This window comes from Lepidochelys kempii, chromosome 3 (genome assembly GCF_965140265.1).
Source record: "Lepidochelys kempii isolate rLepKem1 chromosome 3, rLepKem1.hap2, whole genome shotgun sequence".
Taxonomy (NCBI): domain Eukaryota; kingdom Metazoa; phylum Chordata; order Testudines; family Cheloniidae; genus Lepidochelys; species Lepidochelys kempii.
The window spans coordinates 120,399,870-120,425,540 of record NC_133258.1 but is presented as its reverse complement, the minus strand read 5'-3'; the positions used below and the strand labels follow the sequence as shown (position 1 = coordinate 120,425,540).

The window sequence follows — 25,671 nt, the reverse complement described above, 5'->3', positions numbered from 1 at the left end:
GAAGTGTTATTTACCTTTTCACACGGTACAAAAACCAGGGGCCACCTAATGAAATTAGTGGGCAGCAGGTTTAATACAAACAAGTACTTTTTCAAACAATGCACAACTATCCTTTGGAGCTTATTTTCATGGGATGGTGTGAAGACCAAAACTATAACTGGGTTCAAAAAAGAACTGGATAAGTTAATGGAGGACAGGTCTATCGATGGCTATTGGCCAAGATGGTCTGGAATGCAACCCCATGCTTGGGGTGATCCTAAACTTCCTACTATCAGAGGCTGGGAATGGAAGACAGGGATGGATCACTCGATAATTGCTCTGTACCGTACACTCCCCCTGAAGCTCTAGTTCAGGCCACTGTCGGAGACAGAATACTGAGCAAGATGGACCATGATCTGACCCAGTATGGCAGCTCTTATGTTCTTACATTGAAATAGACACCTAATGGAATTTTCAAAAGTGCCTAGGCACTTAACTCCCATTGAAATCAACGGAAATTAGAATCCTAAATCCTTCTGAAAAACCTACAAGAGGTCTATCTTTATGTGCCTAAACACTTTTAAAAATCTGGTGCTAAGGGCTTGTCTGCATAGGGAAGCTATTCCACAATAAAATAGGGTTTGAGTTTAAATCACTGTAGCTGCTATTCTGGAGTAACTGCCTGTGTGGATACTCTTGTTCCGGAATACAAGTGTCCATACAGGTAGCTATAATGAAATAGCTATTATGGAACAGTTATTTCAGAATAGCTGTGCTGGTCAGTTTCCCCATGTAAAGAAGAGCTAAGTTTGACATAATTGAAAATCACTTAATTGAAGTCAGTGGGGTTTATGCTGCTAAATTACGTAGGCACTTTTGAAAATACAAACCCTTAAGCCCTAAATCAGCTATTTAAATCACACAACAATAAATAAATCAATTTTTTTCATAGAGCCATCGATTTAAGGCCAGAAGGGACCCTCAGTCTGATCACATTTTATATTCTTTTTGGTGAAGAGCACCATTCCTTTTTTTAAAAAATAAGTCAAAGCATCTTGAATTTCCAAAGAAGGTCACCCTACCCACTTTGTTCCTTGAGGACCATTGATTATTCTTTGTCCACTTGGTTTTCCATTATTACCAGGTAGTATTTTCCCATTTATATTTGTTTTTGTTGTAAGATTGGGCCTACCATTACTACCTGAAATAGAGAAAACAATATATAAAGTATTATTAACAAGCATGTGCACAGAACCAAACCACACTTTACAACATGAACAAATACAATGGTCATTACAAACTGTGCTTAATTATTTACACATAAAGGTATATGTCCAGTACATAAAGCTGTGTTTAAAATACACTAAATGTAAAGGGTTCGATTCACCAGTACACTCTGGCTACTGTGCATTGCTCTGTTGATACAAAGAAGATGTAAACCGGGCCTAACTGGCTGCTTAAACTGTATTTTTGGCTGCTTTGTATCACTGAAATGGTGCAAAGCAGCCATCACATATCAGTAAACCAGGCCCCAGACCTATTAAAACTAGGAAATTCAAAATTAAATCTGAACCAGGCCCCAGACCTATTAAAACTAGGAAATTCAAAATTAAATCTGAAACCCAAACCATTATAATGTTTACAGACATTTATAAGGCACCCATCACCATAGTACTTGCATGCCTTTTCCATAATTTACAGTAGATCAAGAAATTACATAGCACCCAAATTAGTGAGTGTATATCCTGAGTGAACCTACAACACCCAAACCAATTTACCTGAAAAGTCCAGAACAAAGGGATTACCAGCCATGGAACTATCTGCTGGAGGATTCCAGTATCTATTGTTAGGGGATCTCATCTTGCATCACACTGTAAGAGAGGTCTAGCTTGGCTCTTGATGATTTTCTGGTGGGAGCAAATTCAAAACCCCCAAGAATGCCTTAGCATCACACTTGCCATTTCTACCCTATGGACTGATAGCTGAAGCATTCCTGCCAAAAGCAAATGCTGTAATGGGGAAAGTGTGTCTGAAATAAATGGCAGCCCCATGCACGCAAATGGGAGCAGAATTTGGCCTGTTGTGAAGTCCCTGCTAAAGAAAGGACCAAATACACTGCAATATGTCAGCTCAGCGGGTTTCATATTAAGAATGTATTTTCATTCTGGAATTTTTAGCCTTCAGTTGGTTCAGACTAGAAAATTTTAGTTTTAGACATACATAGCAGACCCAGTCTTCCTCCCATGGAAGTAAGTAGGATGTTTGCTATTGGCTCAAGAAGCCTAGATCAAAATCTTAGTTTTCATACAAGTCTAAGAAGTAGAAAGAACAAAAAACAACATGCAAAGTGTCTGGGCCTGATTCTCCTCTCAGTTTTATCATGGTAAATTGGGAGACACTCCACTGGAGAGTGACTTTTGATGTACAATCTGGCCCATTATTTTAAAAAGTAGGCATTTAATTTCTGTTGAGATGCACTATTGGAACCCTTTCATGTCTGTGCAGCTGAAAAGCTGCATTCCACACTGATTTGTTCAGAAGAGGACAAGCACTTGTTTTCTTTCTAACATGTTTGGCCTGTCTGCTCTGATCCCTGTTGGATTTTAAACAAAACAGATGCAGAATTTCCAAATAGATCTTTTTAAAAAACGTTCTTGAACTTTATAAGTATTTCTAAAAAGTCCATCACCACGTGGAATCACTTTTTTTAATCCAACCACATACTGACCTTTTACAAAGAACCCAAAAGGGGTCAGGGGGCAGAAATGTCTCTATAACATTTCTCCTTACCTCTAGAAGAAAACACTAGACTGAAAGAACAAACCTCATCTCACACAGCTTTGTACAATATAATTCAGCTCAGCACTAGAACAGCATTAGCTTCAGCTACAGGCACTCAACCTTGGGATAGAGAGTAATTTTAGAATCCTGACCCCACCAAACACATGTGATGCTCACTCAGCATACACTCCCTTTGCTGTTAGCTTTTGTGTTCTGTTCCTGCTGATCAGGTGGTATTCCAGGTCCACACAGATGGAGGTAACTGGCAGATCTAAAAAACCGAAGGGCTTGACTTTTAGACCACTCACAGGTGCCATTTCAGTCTACTGGAGTTGTGGGTGCTCAGCACCTCTGAAAAATCAGACTCTAAACTTAATCTCTCATGCAACGAACCAGGATTGTCCTGGAGTCTCCAGGAATTAAAGATTAAACCTCCAGGAATACATCCAATCAAAATTGGCAACTCTAGTGTTGCCCAGTTTCCATACATAGTCCCTGACTCTGTAATCTGATCCCCTTGGGAAGACCCTGAGCCTCACTGATTTTGCAGGACACCCCAGAGGCATATGCATCAGGTCAGATTGTTTGTACAGTGCTCAGCAAAATGGGGACCCAATTCTGATGGGGCTTTCTGGATACTACCAAAATATGAATAATACGGTACACTGAATTATATACTTTAACTTGTATCCTGATGAAACAATGTAGCTTTCATCGAACTACTGATGGGGGGGAACATTCAAGACAGTAAAATTAATAAAGTAATTAAAAACATATTACCTTGTCTATATGGAGGTCTGACATATTGCCGTTGGGACAGGTTTCGTGGCCTTGAGCTTTGTAGTCGTTGACGGGAGACGAGAGGGGATGAAGATGAAGAAAGAGTTGGAGAAGCAGAGTGTGTGGGATACAGCTGAGAAGGCACAGATATGGATGCAGAGGAGCGTGGCCAGGCCAATCTTGGCTTAGAAGATGTATGTGGTTTGTTAGGAGTCTGAGAAATTCTTGAGACTACAGAAGACGATGACCTGCCTTGTTTTAAAGTGGGAGGCTCTTCCTCAGCCTCTTTTTCTTCTGCAGAGTTTACTTTGTGTATTAGACGAGAGCCCGTGGGTTTCCTTTTATCCCTGGCACCATTGCCATTCATATTTGTGCTGTCTCTAGAACTGGAGGAAGATGACCATCTTGCAGCTGAAGATAATGTGGGTTTCTCCTCCACTTCTCCATCATCATCATCATCATCTTTTGAAACTGACTGTTGAGATTTAGATAAAGAGGAGAAAGGAGCTTTTGGAGAAGGTTCCACTTTTGATGACGGTGACTGGAATGGGCCATATTTTTTCTCATTTTTGGATGCTGTTCTAGTAGAGACCCTGGAACCTGAATGGTAATTAGGAACTGAAAGATCAGTTTGTCTCAAAGAAGTGGAGGATGACTTTGAAGATAAAGAAGTATCCCTGCTATTCTGATTGTCCTTTGCTGTGTCAGTGATGGAGCTAGAGCCTGACTGAACAGGTTTTGATTGATAGGAAGATGAAGATGGTTTATATGAATCTGACACATGTTCATTTGAGGTTGCTACTCTGGATCCAACATGTCTGCCTGCTGGCAAAGATGAACTTGATCCTCTGGAAGAAGTTGGAGAGTCATGTCTACTTTTGTGTTCTTCATCAACTTTACTAATTTGAGAAAGTGACTGCTGGAGCTTTGAAAGAGATGAGTTAGAACTTCTCTGAGACAAAGAGGTAGATAGTCTCCTAGAAGAAGGGACACCTTTAGGGAATGCAGAATGGGCATTTATTCTGTCATCTGCTTCCTCCTCCTCGGCCACATCCTCATCCTCCTGTAATTTTTCATTACTTTTGTGGGAGATCTGAGAAGGAAGCCAGCCTCTAGAATTTAATAAGGAGAATGGAAGTTGAGGCTGACCAGCATGTGCCTTTTGAGAAGGATGGAGAGGTTTTTTAGATGAAAAATGAGAGCCTCCAGTTAATGTTTTTTTAGACAAAGGTATACTTTGTTTTGATTTCACAAAGGTTTCCTTCACCTCCTTACTGTCCTGATCATCAGGCTGTTGTTTGGAAGCAGAAGACTGTACATGAGAATACTTTTCTGCTGTAGCCACTGATGAAGACCCAGTGGAAGATGATGAGCCTGATAAGGCTCTTGATCTTGCATCCTGACCATTTGTTACCTGGTGAGAAACACTAGGACTAGAGTGGTGGTTCATTCTAGTAGATGAGGGAGATCTCCCAGATATTGAGGGCAATGAAGAAGATTGGCGGACTGTAAGCAAAGAGCCTGATTTTGTGGGAGTTTCCTCTATTTCTGTACTAAGAAGTTCATCTTCTGAACCAGAGAGCTGTGATTTCTCTTTGACTGGCTCTCTGCGGTGAGCACTAGACTCTACCGAAGGACTTCTTCTTCTAGAATAGACTGCTGCTGAAGATGACTGTCTAGAAGAGGAAGGTGAATGGTCACGTACAATAGTTGAGGGTAATGGTTTCTCATCTTCACCCTCCAGTTCTCTAGTATCTCTCTCAATATTGGAACTAGACCTAGTGGTGCTAGTTGAGGTTAGGCGTGCATTAGTCTGAGGATGAACCTTTGAGGAAACAGCAGAATAAGGGGGTTTAGAGGGTGGCAGCTTAGATTCTTGATTACTACTGATCTTGTTTGGAAACTTACTGATTGTATGAGATGACTTGTGCTTGAGGAAATTAAAACGTTCAGAGGCAGTCTGTCCTAAAAAAGACCTAGAATTAAACCTAGAAGAGGAAGAGTCTTGTCTTTTCTCTTCCGCTTCTGTGTCCTCATTATAATTACCATCATCAACATCCCTTCCAACAGACTTACGTTTAACAGAAGATGGGATGCGTGAGTTAGTCGAAGTACGGCTAGCAGAAGCAGAAATAGCAGACTGTGATGCTGCAGCTGCGGTGGCTAATTTTGGATCCTTCAACATGTGAGGATTAGAACCTGAGTGAAGTTTTGTTTGCAGTGATGGAAGTGAATCTCCATCACGAGAAGAAGAACTGGAACTTGACTTATTATTTCTACTCTCTGCCTCTTTGCCATCATAATTGTCATAACTATCCTGGGTATCAGAGTGAACCAAATTAGAAGAGGGATAGCGTGAATGACTTTGAGAGTTTGTAACTGTTGATGATGTAGGTGATTTAATTGGCGCAGAAGAGGTGTGTGCCTTAGTCTGATGGCTCTGGACCACCTTGCGAGACACAGCAAACTGCCGATTCAATGGTAAAGCCAAGTGAGTGTGTTCTGGAGTTTTAGAAGATACTTGACTGGACTCTATTTTTTTTAATGGCACAGAATCTAGACTTACTTGTTTTTCCTCCACTCTATCTGCAATATCATGAGGTACATTTTCAGCAGGCAGATTATTTAAAGGGATTTTAGGGGAAGAAGGAATATTAGAGTTGCCTTGTCTCTGATGCTTTGTTTCATTATCTGTGTACTTAGAAATGGACGAAGATGCAGAGGAAGAGGATGAGGAGCGTTGGGTCAATGAAGATGAGGAGGAGCCAAGTTTGTCTGTGCTCGTTTGTCTCGTCCTTACTGGAGTCCGTGGCCTAACTGGTGTTCTACCTGAAGAAAGGACAGAGTGAAATGGCCGGCTAAGAGAGTAGGGCCCAACGTTTCTTCTCAGATTTTGGGTTTTAGGCAAGGGTGTTGGCGTTTCACTGGCGGAATCATGATCATCTGTGACTTCAGTGGATTGGGGATCAGGTTCTCGCTCTGATGTCTTTTTAGAGAATAGCTGTGATTTATTCAGCACCCCGCTATCAGTCAAGAGTTTATTCTTAAACTCAGAAAGAGGACTTTTTGTATCTCCACCACTGGGAGAATTAGATGAATGAACAGCAGTATGCTTAGAGGAAACTGGTGATTGGATTTTCCGAGAAGGAACAGGAAAGGTTCGAGGTGGGGATGAAGGCACAGCATCACCAGGTTTTTTAGACTCCATATTATCTTGAATGTTTGTTTGTTGATGAACATTTGAATCATCCCTAATGGCTGCAAAAGAGAAAAAAATATTTTTTAAAAAAAAATTCACAATGATATATGTAAAGACAGCATAAAAACTGTCTAAGAAAAATGAATCAGCCAGCAAGATCCAGATCATGCTTTACAACATTGGACAATACTTAATTCAGTGTTAGCCATCCTACTGGGAAATACAAATATCACTACATCATCAATTGGGGAAAACTTAAAATAATAAAAATAAAGAATAAGTCAGTTGAGAGTAGGCAATGCTAGACAAATAATTGGAGCCAGATGTTCAGCATAGCTTTACTGATTTAATAGATTCATAGATTCTAAGGCCAGAAGGGTCCATTTTGATCTAGTTCAGCATTTTTCAAAGTTTGGGTTGTGACCCAGTACTGGGTTGCGGCATGTCAGGCACTGGGTCACCCTGGTCAGCACCGCCGACCGGGACGTTAAAAGTCTCGTCAGTGGTGCTGCCCAGCTAAGGCAGGCTAACGCCTACCTGTTTCAACACCGTGCTGCGCCCCGTAAGCAGTCATCGGTGGGGCTCCGCACACTGCCCCCACCCCAAGTACCGGTTCTGCACTCCCATTGGCCGGGAACCAGCCAATGGGAACTGGGGGGGAGGGCAGTGCCTGCAGGTGAGAGTCACAAGAAGCTGCTTGCGCGCCTCCGCCTAGGAGCCAGACCTCCTGCTGGCCGCTTCCGAGGCGCGGTGCAGTCTGCGATGCCAGGACAGGCGGGACACTGCTGACCAGGAGCTGCCAGAGGTAAGTTCATGCCCCAACCCTGCACTCCAACCCCCTGCCCTATGCCTGAGACCCTCCCAATCCCAGAACCCCTTCCTGTACCCCAAACCCCTCACACCCAGCCCCACTCCAGATCCTGCACCCCTACCCCAGACCCCTGACTCCCTCCTGCACCCCAACCCCCTGCTCCAGCCCTGATCCCCCCCAAACTCAGAACCCCTTCCTGCACCCCAAATCCCTCATCCCTGGCCCCAGCCCAAAGCCTGCACCCCTCCCGCATCCCAACCCCCTGCCCCAGCCCAGAGCCCCCTCCCACACCCTGAACACCTCATTCCCGGCCCCAACCCACATCCCTCACCTCAGCCCTCTGCCCCAGCCCTGAGCCCTCCCCAAACCCCTCATCCCCAGCTCCATTGGGTTGCAGGCATCAACAATTTTCTTAAACTGGGTCCCCAGAAAAACAAAGTTTGAAAACCACTGATCTAGTCTGATCTCCTGGATAGCACAGGCCATAGAATTTCCCCAAAATGATTCCTAGAGCAGATCTTTTAGAAAAACATCCCATCTTGGTTTCAAAATTGTCAGGGATGAAGAAGAAATCCACCACAACCCTTGGTAACTTGTTCCAGAGGTTAATTACTCTCACCATTAAAAACATAAGCCTTATTTCCACTCTGAATTTGTCTAGCTTCAGCTTTCAATGCAGCTATGCTGATGTATACCAGTGGAGGATCTGACCCTTAATGCTACATTAAAAATAAACAACAGATCACATTTTTGTCTATCTAACAATATACTCATAGGAAAAAGCAAATATTTTGGAGTTTTGCCTGAGTAAGGACTGCAAAACTTGGCACATTAACATTTAAAATTTAGTTTTTATATGTTGCAAATATTGTCAGGAAGAGTACAAGCAAACAAAATACAGTATAGATTTCACTGAACACTGTAAAACAAAAGGAATATATATTTTCATGCAGCAGGTCATGAAACAGCCAGAATACCGGTATATGTTTACTTAAAATATTTGTCTCCCTTTATACTGTATGTGCTATGAAGGTGATGACTGACTGGATCAGTATTGCCATGACAGATCTAAGTTTTAAAGCTTATAACAAGCTGGCTATTAAAGAACCTTTGAAATGAAATAGTGTTATGAAACTCTGCAGGTTAGTGGAATAAAAAGCCAATGACTGCAATAAAAAGTTACACAAACAAATCAATGGCAAGAATGTATAGACTAAGTCATAGGCACACGATACTTACCTGTTGGCATAACGACACTGAAGGCTTTAGACTGAGGACCTTGTCCCCTCCTGTTTGCTGCACGAATTTTGAAAATATAGCGTTCCCCAGCCTGCAGACCATCTATTATGGCAGAAGTAGTGCCTCCACGATAGGTGATGGACTTTGCTCCGAATGGTTTGAGAGCCGGGGCGTATGAAAGAATGTATTCTGAAATGATTTGGCAGACGGTTGGAAGGAGGAAACTGAAAACAGTCCTGTTTCCAGCGGACAGACTGTATGGGTAGGATGAATTAGAACGTGCATTACTAAAATTAATACATTAGCAATGCACGTCAAGTCAACAGCTGGAGTATAAAGACATGATATGCAGTAAGCTGAATAAACATTCTTTCAACATATTAGACAAGAATATCTATCTATATAGTAAATTAGCTGATTAAGCATACAGAATACAGGAGACAAATCCTACAGAATATTTAAGCAACCACCTTCATTGTTGCTGGTTATACCACCCAATAATTGTGATGGGAGCTATGCATCCCAAATGGAAGACAAGTGGAAAAAAAATAATGGTTATAAAGTCAAACATTGGGTGGTTTAGCCATTGCTATCACAATTTTTGTTTATGAATACTGAAGATTCAAAAAACATTCTACACTCAGCATTTATTCTAATACAAATGTATCAGATTGAATCTAATGATAGTTAGAAAATTTGTTGAACATAATGAAACACTAACATTCTAACCAGTTTTTAATTGCCTTATAGCTACTGGCAATAAAATCTGATGCAACCAATAACTGTTCTGTATTACTATTACAGAGCTCCTTATGTTAGTAAAATAGCGGTGGTACGGATTGTAAATACTCTGATAGTTAGTCAGCAGGTTCAAGCCTTTTCATTCTAGTAGAAATTATAAAAATGTTTAATACAAAACAGTGTATGTACTCAACCAACCTTTAAGACATGCAATATTAAAAGCAGGTAAAATATTTTGATTAGTGCTGCTTATTCTTTTATCATTTATTTGCTAGAGTCCTGACACAGTTATAATCACTTTACACTTTAAGGCCCCAATCCTGCAGAAGAATCCCCACTACAACATAGAGCCCAATTAGTTTTTGTGGGACTCCACCAGATGCAGTGGTCTAATCACTAGATCCTTGGCAATACTGAGGCCTTAGGTTCCCTGCTAACACAGCATTTAAGCAGGAGCTTAATTTGAAGCCCATGAGTAGTCCGATTGCAGTCAGTGAGACTACTCACATGTTTAAAGTTAAGCACATGTTTAAATGATTAGGGCCTTAATTAGTTTAATTGTTCATACAGAGCAACTATATAGTATATTAAATTCTTGCCTTGACAACTTGAAATCTTATGTAAAAGAAATACCTTATGATGGACAGATGGTAGTAACAACACACGTGCTCCATCCAACACAGTTAAATACATAATGAATGTTGTGTGTCAGTGAGGGGGAAATTAACTGTAATGGCAGATGTTCACCCTGTGCAAGGGACCAGCACAAGGTCTAGGCACTATTTAAGTCCCTCTGAAAACAGCGCCTCTTAAAATAAGACTGAAGTGGTGCTGAGGCCTGGCACTGGCCCTCTGCACGTGGGTGAATTTCTCCCTAACAGGAATAATTTATGCATGAAGGCGAGCATATAACCTATAGTTTTCCCCATTACGCTCTCAAAAGGCCTTGATTCAGAGAGTAGCATTTTTCATGTAGTAACCTGCAAGATGCCTTTTTCAATCCTCTATCATTTTAAAAATCTTATTATTAGTCATAAAACAGAACTTTAGAAACTCTTTTCTAGGACTAGAGAGAGCAGATCCACGGGCAGATCTACAGAGGGCAACAACATATGAGGCTCCAGCACAGAGCCCAAGGAAAACTATAGCCCACAACACTCCATTACAAAAATTAAGGAACTTATTTTCCCCTCTAACAATTAACCTGTAATGGTTGCAATAAGAAATGTGATGACTGTAAGATCTGGAACAACTCATAAAAACATAGATTAAAAATTCATCATGCTTATTGTCAGATATGAATGAATTTTACTGATCAGTGCAAAGACTGCTAATCACTGGAAGGCCTGGAAAGTATTCTTCCTTTCTGGTGGTAAAGAATATCCATATTGGAGGTAAGAAAAATATGATATAGAGGAATGACATAGTGGCACTGGCCAAAAAAACTCTACAACAATTGTTATTTCTGGCCCTTTTGGTTGGCTGCTAGAGGGCAACGTCCTCCATTATTGAGATATGAAAGGTGATCAAAATAGAAAACAAACAAAAAAGCTTACAAGATGTGTGAAATAAAGCTAGTGTTTGGAGTAAACAATGATCACGAGAGACCTATTCCATGATTTTATTTTCACTGTACCTGGATAATTTAATCAGGTTCATTAAAAAGCCCTCTCCTGTGGTACACCACATCAAAAGAAAACATTTTGGCCTTCACTTTCCTAAGTGATTTGGGGTGACCAATTTTTCAATCCCCACTTTGTGGCAGCTTAAAATGGCCTGGTTTTCAAGAGTTAAGCACTCAGACTCTGAAAACCAGGCCACTTTAAAAGGGGCCTCAAGCTGAGCATTCAGAAGTAGAGTCACCCTAAATCACTGGCCACATTTGAAAATTTCAGCAAAATTCAGCAACATGTGCGGATTCCTCAAAACTCAGGGCATGTTTTTAAAATTTCACGTCACATCCATGCATCATCTCACAGGTTATTTCGGGGGGTTTTTTAAGCTCTAGGGTGAAACTTTGCCTCCACTGAAGTGCCTGGCAAAACTCCTGTTGATTTTAGAGGAGCGAGATTTCACCCCTGGAGTGCACACTACACAAGTCGTTTGTGCTGATATGATATATGCCCGCTCTTTCTCCCTCTGCCATTGGTTTGCTGACTCCTGTGAATCCACAGTTCTGATAAAACAGCTGTATAATGTTCCAAAGGGATGGAGAGAAAAGCTAGTGGTTCCTTCAGTCATGGGTGAGTGGAAGTAGCCTGATTACCTGCATATGGAGTTTTGGGGGAAAGCTGGAAGGTTGTTCAAATTCCATCCAATTAAATTACTACTGATTGACATACACTGCTACTGTGGTAACTGTTGCTTCTGTATGAAATATCCAATCATCAGTGTTTCATGCTTGTTTCTTTAAGAGGGACTTTCACATTATGGAAAACTTTAAAATATCATGAAACATAATTCCACCGTTCTGATGATTATCCTACTATCCATGCTCCTTTTTTTAAGCATCAAAAGGTCATTGTACTGCCTCTGTAAACAACTTCTTTCCCCCCTTCTTGGTACGGGAGTTAAATCATATGATTGTATTTGTGACATCACAATCATTTTGAAGGCAAAGGCTTTCACACATCCCAGGCAAAGCACAGTGGCTTCACTGCAGCACGTGGCAAAAGCTGAAGCAGAGCTGGAAAGGAGAAAACTCTCCTGCACATGCAAGAATTGTTAATAAGAAAAGATTACTGGTATGGTCAGCTGCTATTTGCACAAAGTCTCCTTTATTTGAGCTCACCACAGAGTGGAAATCCCTTCTTGAAGAACTTGTGCTCCCTACAGTTGTACAAAAAGGAAAGGAGTACTTATGGCACCTTCGAGACTAACAAATTTATTTGAGCATAAGCTTCCAATGAAGTGAGCTGTAGTTCACGAAAGCTTATGCTCAAATAAATTTGTTAGTCTCGAAGGTGCCACAAGTACTCCTTTTCTTTTTGCGAATACAGACTAACACGGCTGTTACTCTGAAACCTACAGTTGTACATTGCATACAGCAGCAGTGTCAGTTTAACTTTATTACTATAGTGTGATTTCTGCAGTTCACTTTGTCTTTAATTTCTGTCTCAATCTATTAACTGGCAGAAATGACCTACCTTTTGCTTTTCCTTCACTCTCTGCAAGAGGGTCCCAAGATGCAGTGACAGAGGTTGTTTTGCCTTTTATTGGCCAAACATCTAAATTTTCAGGTGCACTGGCAGGAGCTGTGAAATAATACACAAGAATGGAAATTAAGGTCAGAAGTAATGGTTATACAGAATGGCATATATTTTTTTGCCCCATGTTTGCATCTCAACACCTTCTGTGCATCTATTTCAAAGACAAAACACAAAAAGCATTGCTGAAATATAGATCCATCTGTAGCTGCCGTGGATCTACTTTTCAAAAGGTATGTCAGGTTGTAGATAATTTTGATACATACCAGCTTCTGGGGTTCGTTGGTAAACGGAAACACTCCATTTGCCTTCCCTTTCTCCCTCTGAAATTCGCACTGCAAATTCATACATGGTGTCTGGTATCAGGTTATCCACTAACACCCGTCTGTTAGGCACTTGTTTGTAATCCCACCTTGCTGATTCCCCTTTCTCTCGATAACGGACAGCATATCGCCTAGGAATGGAAATGGGAGAGCCAAAAATTCATCAGCTGAACTCATTAGAATCAAACACAGTTCAAGCCTTTTTCTACTAATGTGCTTGGCTTAAAAAAAAACACCCAGTGATAGGGGAAGAGTGAGCAACCATGAGCAAAACAATCTCTTTTAGGCCATGTCTACATGAGGAGCACGTCACCAGGGCAGGTATACAGGTATATTATACCAGCAAAGCACTCCTCAAGTAGATGCAGCTTACACGGGCAAAACTACTCTTTTATCAGTATAGCTTATTCCACCACCCTGGAATGAAACAAGCTACACGAGTAAAAGTGCAATTTTGCTAGTATAACTGCACCTACGCTACTGATTTCCACCAGCACAGCTATGCCGGCCAGGGAGCACAGCTCTTCACATGCCTGACCAACGTAGCTGCGCTGGCAAAACTCTGAGGTGTAGACATTGTGTCACCGTACTGACCACTGTAGTATCTAGGTTCCCTCTAATGCTAAGGTGAATGAGATAGAAGCTGGTTGCGCCCTGGGAGGAACTCACTCTAGAAGAGATCAGGTAGCATTTACACGGCTGTCCTCCAACAGGAGCTGTGACAGAGAGCAGAGCCTTCCTTTGGAGGCTGGGGTTACTGGGAGCTCTGCCAATGGAGTCTGCCTATGGGATAAGCTATATCAGCTTATCTCAGGGTTGCACTCTCCTGAGCCAGGATCTTTTGGCTGTAAGTTCCCCCAGCGGACCAAGGATTCCAGGCACCATCCACCACCACAGTCCCCATCCAAGTGGGATTTTACATCACTAGGGGCCAGGCACCCTGAAGTTAATATATCCATTTGTCATATACTTAGATTGCAAGCCTTTGAGGTAGGGGCCTTCTTTTCGTGACATGTGTACAGCACAGAATGGTGCCTGATCCGGATAGGGGCCACTAGAAACTACTGAAATTACAAATGAAGAGTAATAATAAAAACATTCCTTAGCATCTTTTAAGCACACATTTTTCTCTTTCTTTAGTTGAGTCAATTACATTAAGCCATATGCCTTTTTAGTCTTTATGGCTCCCTTCTTGTAACAGGGTGACTTGCCCTTGGGCTGCAGAGTCTGGGGCTAAGCCAAGCCTGATTCCAAAATGAGCCTCACCTGAGGGGAATCGGGTGCTCTAATTTAAAGGCAGCAGGAATCTGGGGGGGGGGGGGGGCTGGTTGAGAGAGGGAGGGAAGGTTGAGTTCCAGTCAGAAAGGGCTGAGAACTGGTGGCTTCAGGTAAAGGTTTATGATTTTCGATTCATCTGTGAGGCTGGACTCAGTCAGTCATGGTACTCTTGCTCAATAACTCTCTTCAGTCTTTCTAAACCCTGAAATGGGGCCTAAGCCCCAAAATTTGGATCTGAACCATCCCCAAAGGTAGGTGTTTCTAGACACGGGATTTTGTCTATCAACTATTTGGTTAAGAGGAGAAACTCTTATAAATCTTGGATTGAAAACTGACCAGCAGAGGTTTATGACCCTTCTAGTTTGAGGCCTTGTATCTCCCTGTCAGATGCTCTGTCAGTCCAGGAAGAGCTTTCCCCATACACTAAAAACTCCAGTTTATCTAGGATATTACACACATAGTGGAGCAAATTAAGGCTGCCAGTACTGTTAAGGTGAGGGGAAAGAGAGTGCAGTGAGACCCTTATACGGTTAACAAGAATATCCCAAGTTATAATAGCTAATGCTAACAAAATTTTGGAAGGGATTTTAAATCTCATGCTTCAGGATTTAAGCCAATCTCTAACTATTAGATAACTGGATGAGCCCTGATATGGGAGCATTTTCCTACGTCTACCTGCTTCAGGGTTCTCACTCTATCCTCTGAAGCATGTGGTACTGGCCACTGCCAGAGACAGGATATTGATGTATATAGACCCTTGATCCAATATGGCAATTCCTATGTTCATAAAAAGAAAAGGAGGACTTGTGGCACCTTAGAGACTAACCAATTTATTTGAGCATAAGCTTTCGTGAGCTACAGCTCACTTCATCGGATGCATGTAGCTCACGAAAGCTTATACGCAAATAAATTGGTTAGTCTCTAAGGTGCCACAAGTACTCCTTTTCTTTTTGCGAATACAGACTAACACGGCTGTTACTCTGAAACCTATGTTCATATTTTGCCTTCAATCAAGCTATGCCTGTAACTACACTTTATTATTTAAATGGCAAACAAAGCTGTAAACAATGAACTCTTTAGTATACTTCTTGAAAACAACATCACCACAAAGTAAAGTACCTAGTTGGGTCAACCTTCTTTGGTTTTTCATATATGGGATCTGTCCATGCAACAAGCACAGATTGAGAGGACATAACACGAACACTTATGTCTTTTGCCTCCTCTAGCTCATCCTCCTCTGAAATGACAAAGTAACACAGTGAGTCAGTAATGAGAACTTTGGCGATCTCAGTGCAATAGTAATTGAGCCACAACAACATTACTGTAAATATGCTATACTGATAAACGACTAACACAGATGATGACACAGGATACACTGAGAACAGGGAGAACCCCACCGCAATATGATTCTCCCTGCTACATGTCTTTGTACAAGAATAAGGCATGGTTCTGCTGTCCAGAATTCTATAAGCATTTAGCCAATTCTAACCAGTTATTTACAGCAGACAAATTATTAAAATACTCCCATTCCTGGCCCCCAGCAAACGCACCACTAGGGCTGTGCAGAGGATAGAAAGTCTATTTCATGAAAGATTTTGAAATTTGGTTTCATTGTGAATTGTACGGAAACCTGAAAATTTAGAAATTATCTATGAAGGAAATTTAAAAAAAAAATTGTTTTGAATCAATCAAAAGGGGTGTTTTTTTCTACAAAAATGAAACGTTTCATTTCAATTTCAACTTTTTTATTTTTAAATATAGAATATACAATATTTAAAAAGTTACTTAAAAATGATAAATCAAAATGTTTCATTCCAAAAACATCTTCTTTTTTTTTGCGGGGGGACGACAACAAAGACGACGACAAAATTTCAGCTAAATCAACGTAATTCCTCAAAGTATTCTGATTTGGATGGATCTGCTCATTTTCTGACAGAAAATGGTTCCATCAAAGTATTTCTCACCAGCTCTGCTCATCACTTTGTGAACAGGACAGTCTTATGCCAGTGGTTCTCAAACTTTTGTACTGGTGACCCCTTTCACATAGCAAAGTGAGACCCCCCCCTTATAAATGAAAAACACAGTTTTATACATTTAACACCATTATAAATGCTGGAGGCAAAGCAGGGTTTGTGGTGGAGATTGACAGCTCGTGACCCCCCATGTAATAACCTCACCACCCCCTGAGGGGTCCTGACCCCCAGTTTGAGAACCCCTGGTCTATGCTTACCGTTATTACAATAACAATCATTCTCCAGATAGTCCCAGGGCACAGAACAAATGAAGTGCAAGGTTCACGCCCCCGGGGCTCTGCAGAAGGGTAAAATTTGGAAATTGTTCAGGCCTGAGGAGGGCTGGGGCCAGTAAATCTTTGACTATGCAGAGCCCCAGTCACTCTGCAAAGGGGGAAGTGATCCAGCTCCAGGGCTTAGTGTAGTCCTGAGGTTGCAGTATTTACCACAGAGCAGCTCTACTGCGGCTTCAGTCAAGGAGGGAAGGAAAAGGATTCCTCTCCAGGCCAGGCCTCACAGAAATCCCAAGTGTGCAATCCAGTGAGTGACTTGGGCTGTGAGCAGGCACCAGGATTTAGTCCTTTATTAATATCAGCGCGAATACAAAAGTTAATGCTGTAAAATTGAAACCTCCCCTTCATATTTTACGGCATACTTTTTCAATAACACTTCACTGTTACCCTGGTATTTCTGATGAGCTAGGCTGGTTGTGTTTGTTTGTTTAAATATCTTATCCAAGGACCAGATAGATCTCAAATTTGGTTATCCAAAATGAAAATATGATTATCCAATATGATAGTATCTAGCTCTTATATAGAACTTTTCATCAGTAGATCTCCAAGTGTTTTTACAAAGGAGAGCAGAATCATCACCCACTATTATAGAGATCAGGAAACTGAGGCATGTGCAGGAGAAATAATTTGCCCAATGTCACCCAGCAGGGCAGCAGCAGAGTAGGAACTGAACCCAGGTTTCCTGGCCCAGTGCGCTATCCACTAGAGAACACTGCCTCACTCTGTATCGCTTTGCAGCTAAAATGAGTATTATTTTTTTTTTAAACTCAGCTGATCAACATTTTCCTCCCTTATGGACAGGAAGGTAAATCTGTTCAGAACTTCCTTTATAATACCAGCCATCCTGAGGTCAGAACTGAAAGATGGCCACCAGCCTCAGTTTCCTTGTAAATGCCATTGAGTAGCAGTTATACTTCCCACTGCATTTCAGAGACTGGGCCTACTCATTTGCACTGTGCACTCTCCCTTACGTTCAATGTAGGATACATCTGGCTTTCCTGTGCTGTTCAGTTTCATTAACAACAAACCTGACACAGGGAACCACTTTTCAGTCTCAGCATGATGCGCCAATCAGTCAGTAACAAACCATGGCCACATCTATACACACACACCGCACTTGCCTATGGGGATTGAACCCAGGCCCTTCAACACCAAAGCTCCTGCTTCTGAGCAGAAGGAGAACTCCTTGCGCTGTGAGTAGAAGGGTATTACAGTTGTTGAGGCTAGCCTCTGGGGAGGAACATTCACCAAGGGCCTGAGTCAAAGCCCATTGAAGTCCATTGAAAAACTTCCATTACCTTCAACAGGCTTTGGATGAAACTCTAAACCTGTGTGTTATGCTTAACATGCTTAGTGCCAGTGTAAGACAATGGCTTGTCTGGTAGACAATAAGTAATTATATTTTACTTGTCAAGAGCAAAATTTTGGTTACCCAGGAAAACAGGGTTTTTCCGAGCCTAAGAACCACTATTTAAGAAGTAAGAAGGGGTTTTTTTTCCCATTAGAAAGTAGATTTTCAGCCATCTCTCTTTCATGGAAGCATCATCTTGAAACACGATACAGAATGACAAATGAAAAAGATGTAATTTCCCTACCAGGTGTGATTTTAAAATGGAAAAAATTAGCATGAGAGATTGATGATGTGACCCTCCAAGGAGAATCATAGAATATCAGGGTTGGAAGGGACCTCAGGAGGTCATCTAGTCCAACCCCTTGCTCAAAGCAGGACCAAACCCCCCATTTTTGCTCCAGATCCCTAAATGGCCCCCTCAAGGATTGAACTCACAACCCTGGGTTTAGCAGGCCAATTCTCAAACCACTGAGCTATCCCTCCCCCCAAAGTCTGAGCCATGACACTAATACAACATAGTGCCGAGTTTAGGAACGGTTAATTTCATCACCCAGTTAAAACATCTAAAATGTTCTTCAACCCCAGCATATTCTAACTGTAATATGATGTGGTGAGAAAAAATGCTCAGTCATGTCGATGACTTCATGCCACGAGTTCATTTCTAACCTCACTTACAGTACACAGATGTGCACTACCTCATTTCCAGGGAAGAAGGGGAAGCTACAGATACCTAGCCCCTCTGAAAACCAGGGAACTAACACAGATGCTTACATTCAGGCACTCAAGCCTGAAAATGTAGGCCTGGATCCTCAATGGGCCCACCCCTCTTTCTCTTATAGTCACTAGGAGCTTTGGAGATTGGTCCTGCTTTGAGCAGGGGGTTGGACTAGATGACCTCCTGAGGTCCCTTCCAACCCTGATATTCTATGAGTCTATGATTTGCCACTGGCTGCAGTCCTTTAGGCACAAATCTATTGAGTCCATTATGAACAAATCTGTTCTACTGTTATTTTTTACTATGTGAATTACAGAAGCAACCAGAGACATCAGTCAGGGTCAGTGCCCCAGTGTTTGGTACTGTACAAAAAAATCTAGTAAGAGACAGCTTCTCTCCCAGTCTATAGTCACAAAGCAGCATATATTTCACTTTTTATAAACATGGCTCCACAACTTGTCTGCAAATATGAAAACAACATACCTGAGACCTTTCTCTTGGTTAAAGCTGCACTATAGACTGGCTGACTCCGTCCTTGGGAATTCCTTGACTGCAGTGAAACCACATAAACCGATTCAGATGCTGCATGTGAGAAAAAGCACAGAGACTTTTCTATAATCTTTTCCACAGCAGTGGTAAACAACGTTTCAATACTGTCAAGCAGACGTCTTGTCACATTTTTATTAGGAAAATTCTCTCTCTAGAGAAGGGGAAATCAGTTTCCTTGAGAGGTAACTTGGAAATCGTTGGCATTTACATCTAGAGGTTTTCATATGCATAGGTGCATATGATGGCATTTTAGAGGCAGGTACACTATCTATAACATGAAATAGTGTTACATAAATCCCACAATCTAAAGTTTGTTTGTTTGTTTTTTACTTTCTCCTGAAAAATTTCCAATTACTTTAAAAACATTATTTGCTCTCTCTCTCTTGCTCGCTCTCTCTCTCTATGGCAGTGACTTGTAGAATAAAGGCAGTGAAAGACAAATGCTGCAGTTTAAAACACTGCATGGTATTTTTCATTATTATTATTTCATAGTATTTACTGCCTGATCCAGTGCTCACTGAGTTAATGAAAAGAATCCCAGTGGCTTCAGTTGATATTGCCCCTGAACAATGCAGGACGCTATTTACCCTTAGTTATATTGATGTGTGATGGAGATGGAGAGCACAGGGAGCTTCTCCCACACATATATCTCACTCAGCAGCAGCTCTGCAGGGTTCCTAACTAGCTTGCTGGGCTGCAGGAGTGACTAGCACGGAACGTGGATGGAGGAGCACAGGTTGCTGGAGGGAAGAGTTTGGAGGAAGCATCAGCAAGTTAGTGTGTGTGCACATGGCTAGAATGCTAGCTAGAGTTGCAACAGCCCTGCAAATAGTTCTCTTCATAAAGAGCCAGTTTAATTTAGTGTTAGCAACTTGGAGTCCTCTGATGCAGTAAGCAGTAAAGTTTGCTGCAAAGTGTACTCCTTTCCCGCTCTGAATTATTTGGCCTATGACAGCAGGATGACTCAGGAAACTTTCACACAGCCAGCCCTGCTCCACTCCCTTGTTGACTCAGTATAGTAAGAAGGATCTTGCCTTCCATGATAAATATTACCTGCTAATTAATGTCTTGATTCAGCAAGGTACTTGAGCAAGGTACTTGCCTAACTTTAAGTCTGACTTCAGTGGGGTTACTCACAGGCTTAAAGTTAGACACATTCTTAAGAATCTTGCTGAATCTGGACCTAAAACTCATCCCTTGATGTTTAAGCAGCTCTGTGCTACAGTGTGGATCACTTGCCCCATGTTGAAAGTCAGTAAGCATGTCTTAGGGTTGCCAACTTTCTAACGGCACAAAACAGAACACCCAAGTCCTGCCCCTTCCTTGACCCGCATCTTCCCCGAGGCCCTGTCCCCCACTCACTACATTCCCCCTTCCTCAGTGGCTCGGTCTCCCCCACCCTAGCTCACTTTCACTGGGCTGGGGCAGGGGGTTGTAGTGCAGGAGTGGGAGAGGGCTCCAGCTGGGGGTGCGGGCTCTGGGGTGGGGCTGGGGATGAAGGGTTTCGGGTGTAGGAGGGGGCTCCAGGCTGGGAGGTGGGGCCAAGGGATTTGGAGTGCAGGAGGGGGCTCCGGGCTGAGGCAGGGGTTTGGGGTATGGGAGGGAATGAGGGCTCTGGGCTGGGGGTGCTGGCTCTGCGGTGTGGCTGGGATGAGGGGCTTGGGATGCAGGAGGGGGCTCCAGGTTTGGGGGGCTCAGGGCTGGGGCAGAAGGTTGGGGCATGGGCTTACCTCGTGCTGTTCCCAGTCAGTGGTACAGTGGGGCTAAGGCAGGCTGCCTGCCTGTCCTGGCACACCGCGTTGCATGCATCCCGGCAGCAGCCAGCAGGTCCAAAGTCTAGGCGGGGTGGGGGGGAGCAGGAGGCTCCACTCATTGCTCTCACCCACAGGTACCACCCCCCAGCTCCCATTGGCTGGTTCCCAGCCAATTGGAGTGCAGAGCTGATGCTCAGGGCAGGGGCAGCGTGCGGGGCCCCATGGTCCTCCCACCTAGGAGCCAGACCTGCTGGCCACTTCTGGGGTGCAGCACGGTGCCAGGACAGATAGGGACTAGCCTGCCTTAGCCCTGCAGCACTGCCAACTGGACTTTTAATGGCCCAGTTAGCAGTGCTGACCAGAGCCGCCAGGGTCCCTTTTCGACTGGGTGTTCCGGTCACCTGGTCACCCCTAGCATGTCTTAATAGATTCATTTGTCATTATATAAAATACAGTAGCTCTGAAATTAACAGCCTCCTCCTACACCATTGACTCAAATGGTCTCAATCCTTCAAGTGCTTGGGCAAAGTGCAGCCGGGAGTACAAGGTGTTGTGCTCTAGTGCTGGCATACGTGGGCACAGCAACATTAGGCACTTGGCACAGTCACCTGCAATGGGTGGAAATATGTCTCATCCCCACTGAGCACCCACCCAGTTCCTCTGATGAGTATAGGGATGTGAGCAGAGAATGAGGAGCTATGGGTTTAACTGGGACCCTCAGAATGCCAAGGAGAGACTTAACTATGCATTCCCTTCTTTGGCCTTACTTCTACTAGGCAGGAATAATTTGGTGGCCACATGCATGCAGTGCTCTCTTTAATGCAGCACTGGATTCTGCGGCACTTTCTGACCTGGCCCTCATCTTTTACCTTGTGCTTACATGTGCACATTCCACATTGTGCGGGATCAAGCACTAATAATGTGCATAAGCATGTTTGGCATTGTCATTTAAACTGTTAACATATGATCTATGATCCTTGAGCACTGTTAAAAATATACACATTTCCAATCTGAATTAGTCTAGCTTCACCTTCCAGCCACTGGATCTCATTATACCTTTGCCTGCTAGATTGAAGAGCCCATTATCACATTGTAGGTACTTATAGACTGTGATCAAGTCACCCCTTAACCTTCCCTTTGTTAAGCTAAATAGATTGATCTCCCTGAGTCTATCACCGTAAGGTACGTCTGAACAGAATAACATCACAGTGCAGTACTGCATATGCAACAAAAGGAACAGAAACCAAACTGATGGGCTGATGCCCAAGGCTAGCCTTGCACCAACTAAGCTTAGACCCATAGCATAGAAATTTGGCTTACCTAGTTTCTTAGCTTCCTGGCTTCGTTCACGTTTTTGCAGAGGAACATAACTCATCTTTCGGCTGCTATCCCCATAACCCAAGAGGTAGCCTTGGGATCTACGTGGACTCCTGAGGCCTGAAGCCTGGGGTAGCTTCCACCGGACAGATAACTTGTTGCCTGGAGATCGGAGACGCACTCTCAAAGGTTTGTTTGGCACTTCCTTCTCTTCAAAAAACAAGCAAGCAAACACACAAAACCACCATATTACTATTATGCATTTGTCATATATGACTAATTGTTGTCTGTCTGCATGTTTAGCCATAAAATAACATCAAAGTCTGTTTATAGCTCTTTTTAATTTTGTGATAAATCCAACCCCAATAAAAACATGTTTTCCAAGAGTGGAGTACAACACAATACATTTTTCCCAGACACTTCAGACAAAATGGTGTAAGACAGCCAAAGTGAAAACATATCATATTGCAAGTATTCCTGCCAGAAATCTTGGATGTCTTACAAATCTCGTTTCATTTTTTCCCTTCCCCTCCCGTCCCCCTACAGCTTTAGGCACATAAGTACATTATTTTCTGGCAAGTATTGCAGGTCAGTATAAAATACAGTACAGAAATATTACACTATTTATAACTTTCCTATAGAAAACTATGTACACTGAAAGCAATTTCTGCTCTCCAGTACACATCAGTTGTAGTTCTGGTCACCTACAGCTTCTTAACCATGCTTTCTTGCATGTGCCATAATTCTTGACTTCTAAAGTTAAAAATTACAAACTTACTTTATATGATCACTCATGCAGATAACACCACAACTGGTATTTTATAAAAGTCATTTGTATTTTATATTTCTAATAAGTCAGAAACTTTCCTCTTAAGAAATCATTTTTATAGGACTATTTCTTGAGCAACTAATTCACTCATTCCAATGGCATGACCTTCTTTTTTGGTGCCAGTTCCCATTTTAAATATACATGATATTATGCTAAGTATGCAATGGTCAAAGTAGATAGCTCCCCCTACTGTTTCTCTCACTGCACCACCCAGGAAGGAGTATCACTTACCCAAACCAGGGAGAGAAGCTGGATCTGTATTCCCTCCCATTTCCCTTTACTTTAATCCCTGCTAGCACCATTAAGAGAGCAGGCACACTCATTAGATGGCACATTTCCTCTGTGAGATGAAGTTGCTCTAACGGAAGTGCCACTGTCTACACAAAGTTTCAGAAAAGGATTAGATTGTCTGTTCTGGGCTCTGGGTCATCATGTTCCTGTGGCTTTTAGCATTTTGCTAAAAGTTAGAAAGATGCAGAATAAAAAAAAAAGAAAAGAAAAAGAAAGACATTTAAAATTTTAGCTGATGTGATTGCACCAGCACCATGGGGCTCCAGTTCTAATTCGGATACTGATAGGCTGAACAGATAGCAAGTGTGAAAAAACGGGGCAGGGAGTGGGGGGGGGGGGAGAGGTAATAGGAGCCTATATAAGAAAAAGCCCCAAATATCGGGACTGTCCCGATAAAATCGGTACATCTGGTCACCCTAGATGCTGGTTAGGACCCCTTGATGCTACTGCAATGCAAAAACTAAATTTGAAAAATATCAATCAGTAAATAAAGACTAGACACTATGTAATAGAGACCCTGCTGATAAAGCAAGTTCTCGCCTTAATTTTGCTTTCACTCTAGGCCATAGGCACAACTCTCCTCTCGGTTACACCTGCAAAACTCCACTGAGCTCAGGGTTGAGACAACAGCAAAGAGAATTTGTCCCTCTGGATTCAAATATGCCCAGTTGGAGGGACTAAGCGTGCCTACTTTTGGCACCAATTCAAGAAAATATCTCTATTCAGGGATGTACATAAGCACATTCTTAACTTTAAGCATGTACTTAAGTCACATTGGGAATAATAGGACTTAAATGCTGCTGCTTAAACTCAAGCCCATGCTTAAATGCTTTCCTGAATCAGGGCCTCTGAGAGGAGCTACTCACATATCCAAGGGTCAACTATTATTGGTAATGAATGATAACTAACTGTAGTCTGTAGCCTATCATTTAAATCAGCTTCTGTATCAAATGACTGGAAGATAGCTAATGTGACGCCAATTTTTAAAAAGGGCTCCAGAGGTGATCCCGGCAATTACAGGCCAGTAAGCCTCACTTCAGTACCAGGCAAACTGGTTGAAACTATAGTAAAGAACAAAATTGTCAGACACATTGATTTACATAATTTGTTGGGGAAGAGTCAACATGGTTTTTCTAAAGGAAAATCATGGCTCATCAATCTACTAGAATTCTTTGAGGGGGTCAACAAGCATGTGGGTAAGGGGGATCCAGTGGATATAGTGTACTTAGATTTTTCAGAAAGCCTTTAACAAGGTCTCTCACCAAAGGCTCTTTAGCAAAGTAAGCTGTCATGGAATAAGACGGAAGGTCCTCTCATGGATTGGTAACTGGTTAAAAGACAGGAAACAAAGGATAGGAATAAACGGTCAGTTTTCAGAATGGAGAAAGTAAATAGTAGTGTCCCCCAGGGGTCAGTACTGGGACCAGTCCTACTCAACATATTCATAAACGATCTGGAAAAAGGGGTAAACAGTGAGGTGGCAAAATTTGCAGATGATACAAAACTACTCAAGATAGTTAAATCCCAAGCAGACTGCAAAGAGCTACAAAAGGATCTCTCAAAACTGGGTGACTGGGCAACAAAATGGCAAATGAAATTCAATGTTGATAAATGCAAAGTAATGCACCTTGGAAAACATAATCCCAACTATACATATAAAATGATGGGGTCTAAATTAGCTGTTACCACTCAAGAAAGAGATTGTGGAGTCATTGTGGATAGTTCTCTGAAAACATCCACACAATATGCAGCAGCAGTCAAAAAAGGGAACAGAATGTTGGGAATCATTAAGAAAGGGATAGATAATAAGACAGAAAATATCATATTGCCTCTGTATAAATCCATGGTAGCCCACACCTTGAATACTGAGTGCAGATGTGGTCACCCCATCTCAAAAAAGATATCTTGGAATGGAAAAGGTTCAGAAAAGGGCAACAAAAATGATTAGGGGTATGGAATGACTTCCGTATGAGGAGAGATTAATAAGACTGGGACCTTTCAGCTTGGAAAAGAGACAACTAATGGGGGATATGATAGAGTCTATAAAATCATGACTGGTGTGGAGAAAGTAAATAAGGAAGTGTTATTTACCCCTGCTCATGACACAAGAACAAGGGGTCACCAGGTAATAGGCAGCAGGTTTAAAACAAATAAAAGGAAGTATTTCTTCACACAACACACAGTCAACCTGTGGAATTCTTTGCCAGAGGATGTTGTGAAGGC

At 42.2% G+C, this 25,671-nt stretch overlaps 1 protein-coding gene across 1 annotated transcript in view; it reads right to left on the bottom strand.

Annotated features, from left to right (window-relative positions):
- FNDC1 (fibronectin type III domain containing 1) overlaps window positions 1-25,671 on the bottom strand; it is a 126,843-nt gene that overhangs the window by 56,633 nt on the left and 44,539 nt on the right. The window contains exons 2-9 of the mRNA XM_073337819.1: window positions 22,332-22,538; window positions 19,192-19,290; window positions 15,457-15,574; window positions 13,003-13,190; window positions 12,677-12,784; window positions 8,790-8,978; window positions 3,541-6,798; window positions 1,062-1,180 (exon numbers count right to left, since the gene is read on the bottom strand). Coding sequence (XP_073193920.1) covers window positions 1,062-1,180; window positions 3,541-6,798; window positions 8,790-8,978; window positions 12,677-12,784; window positions 13,003-13,190; window positions 15,457-15,574; window positions 19,192-19,290; window positions 22,332-22,538 — 4,286 coding nt within the window. The remainder of the gene's footprint in view (window positions 1-1,061; window positions 1,181-3,540; window positions 6,799-8,789; window positions 8,979-12,676; window positions 12,785-13,002; window positions 13,191-15,456; window positions 15,575-19,191; window positions 19,291-22,331; window positions 22,539-25,671) is intronic.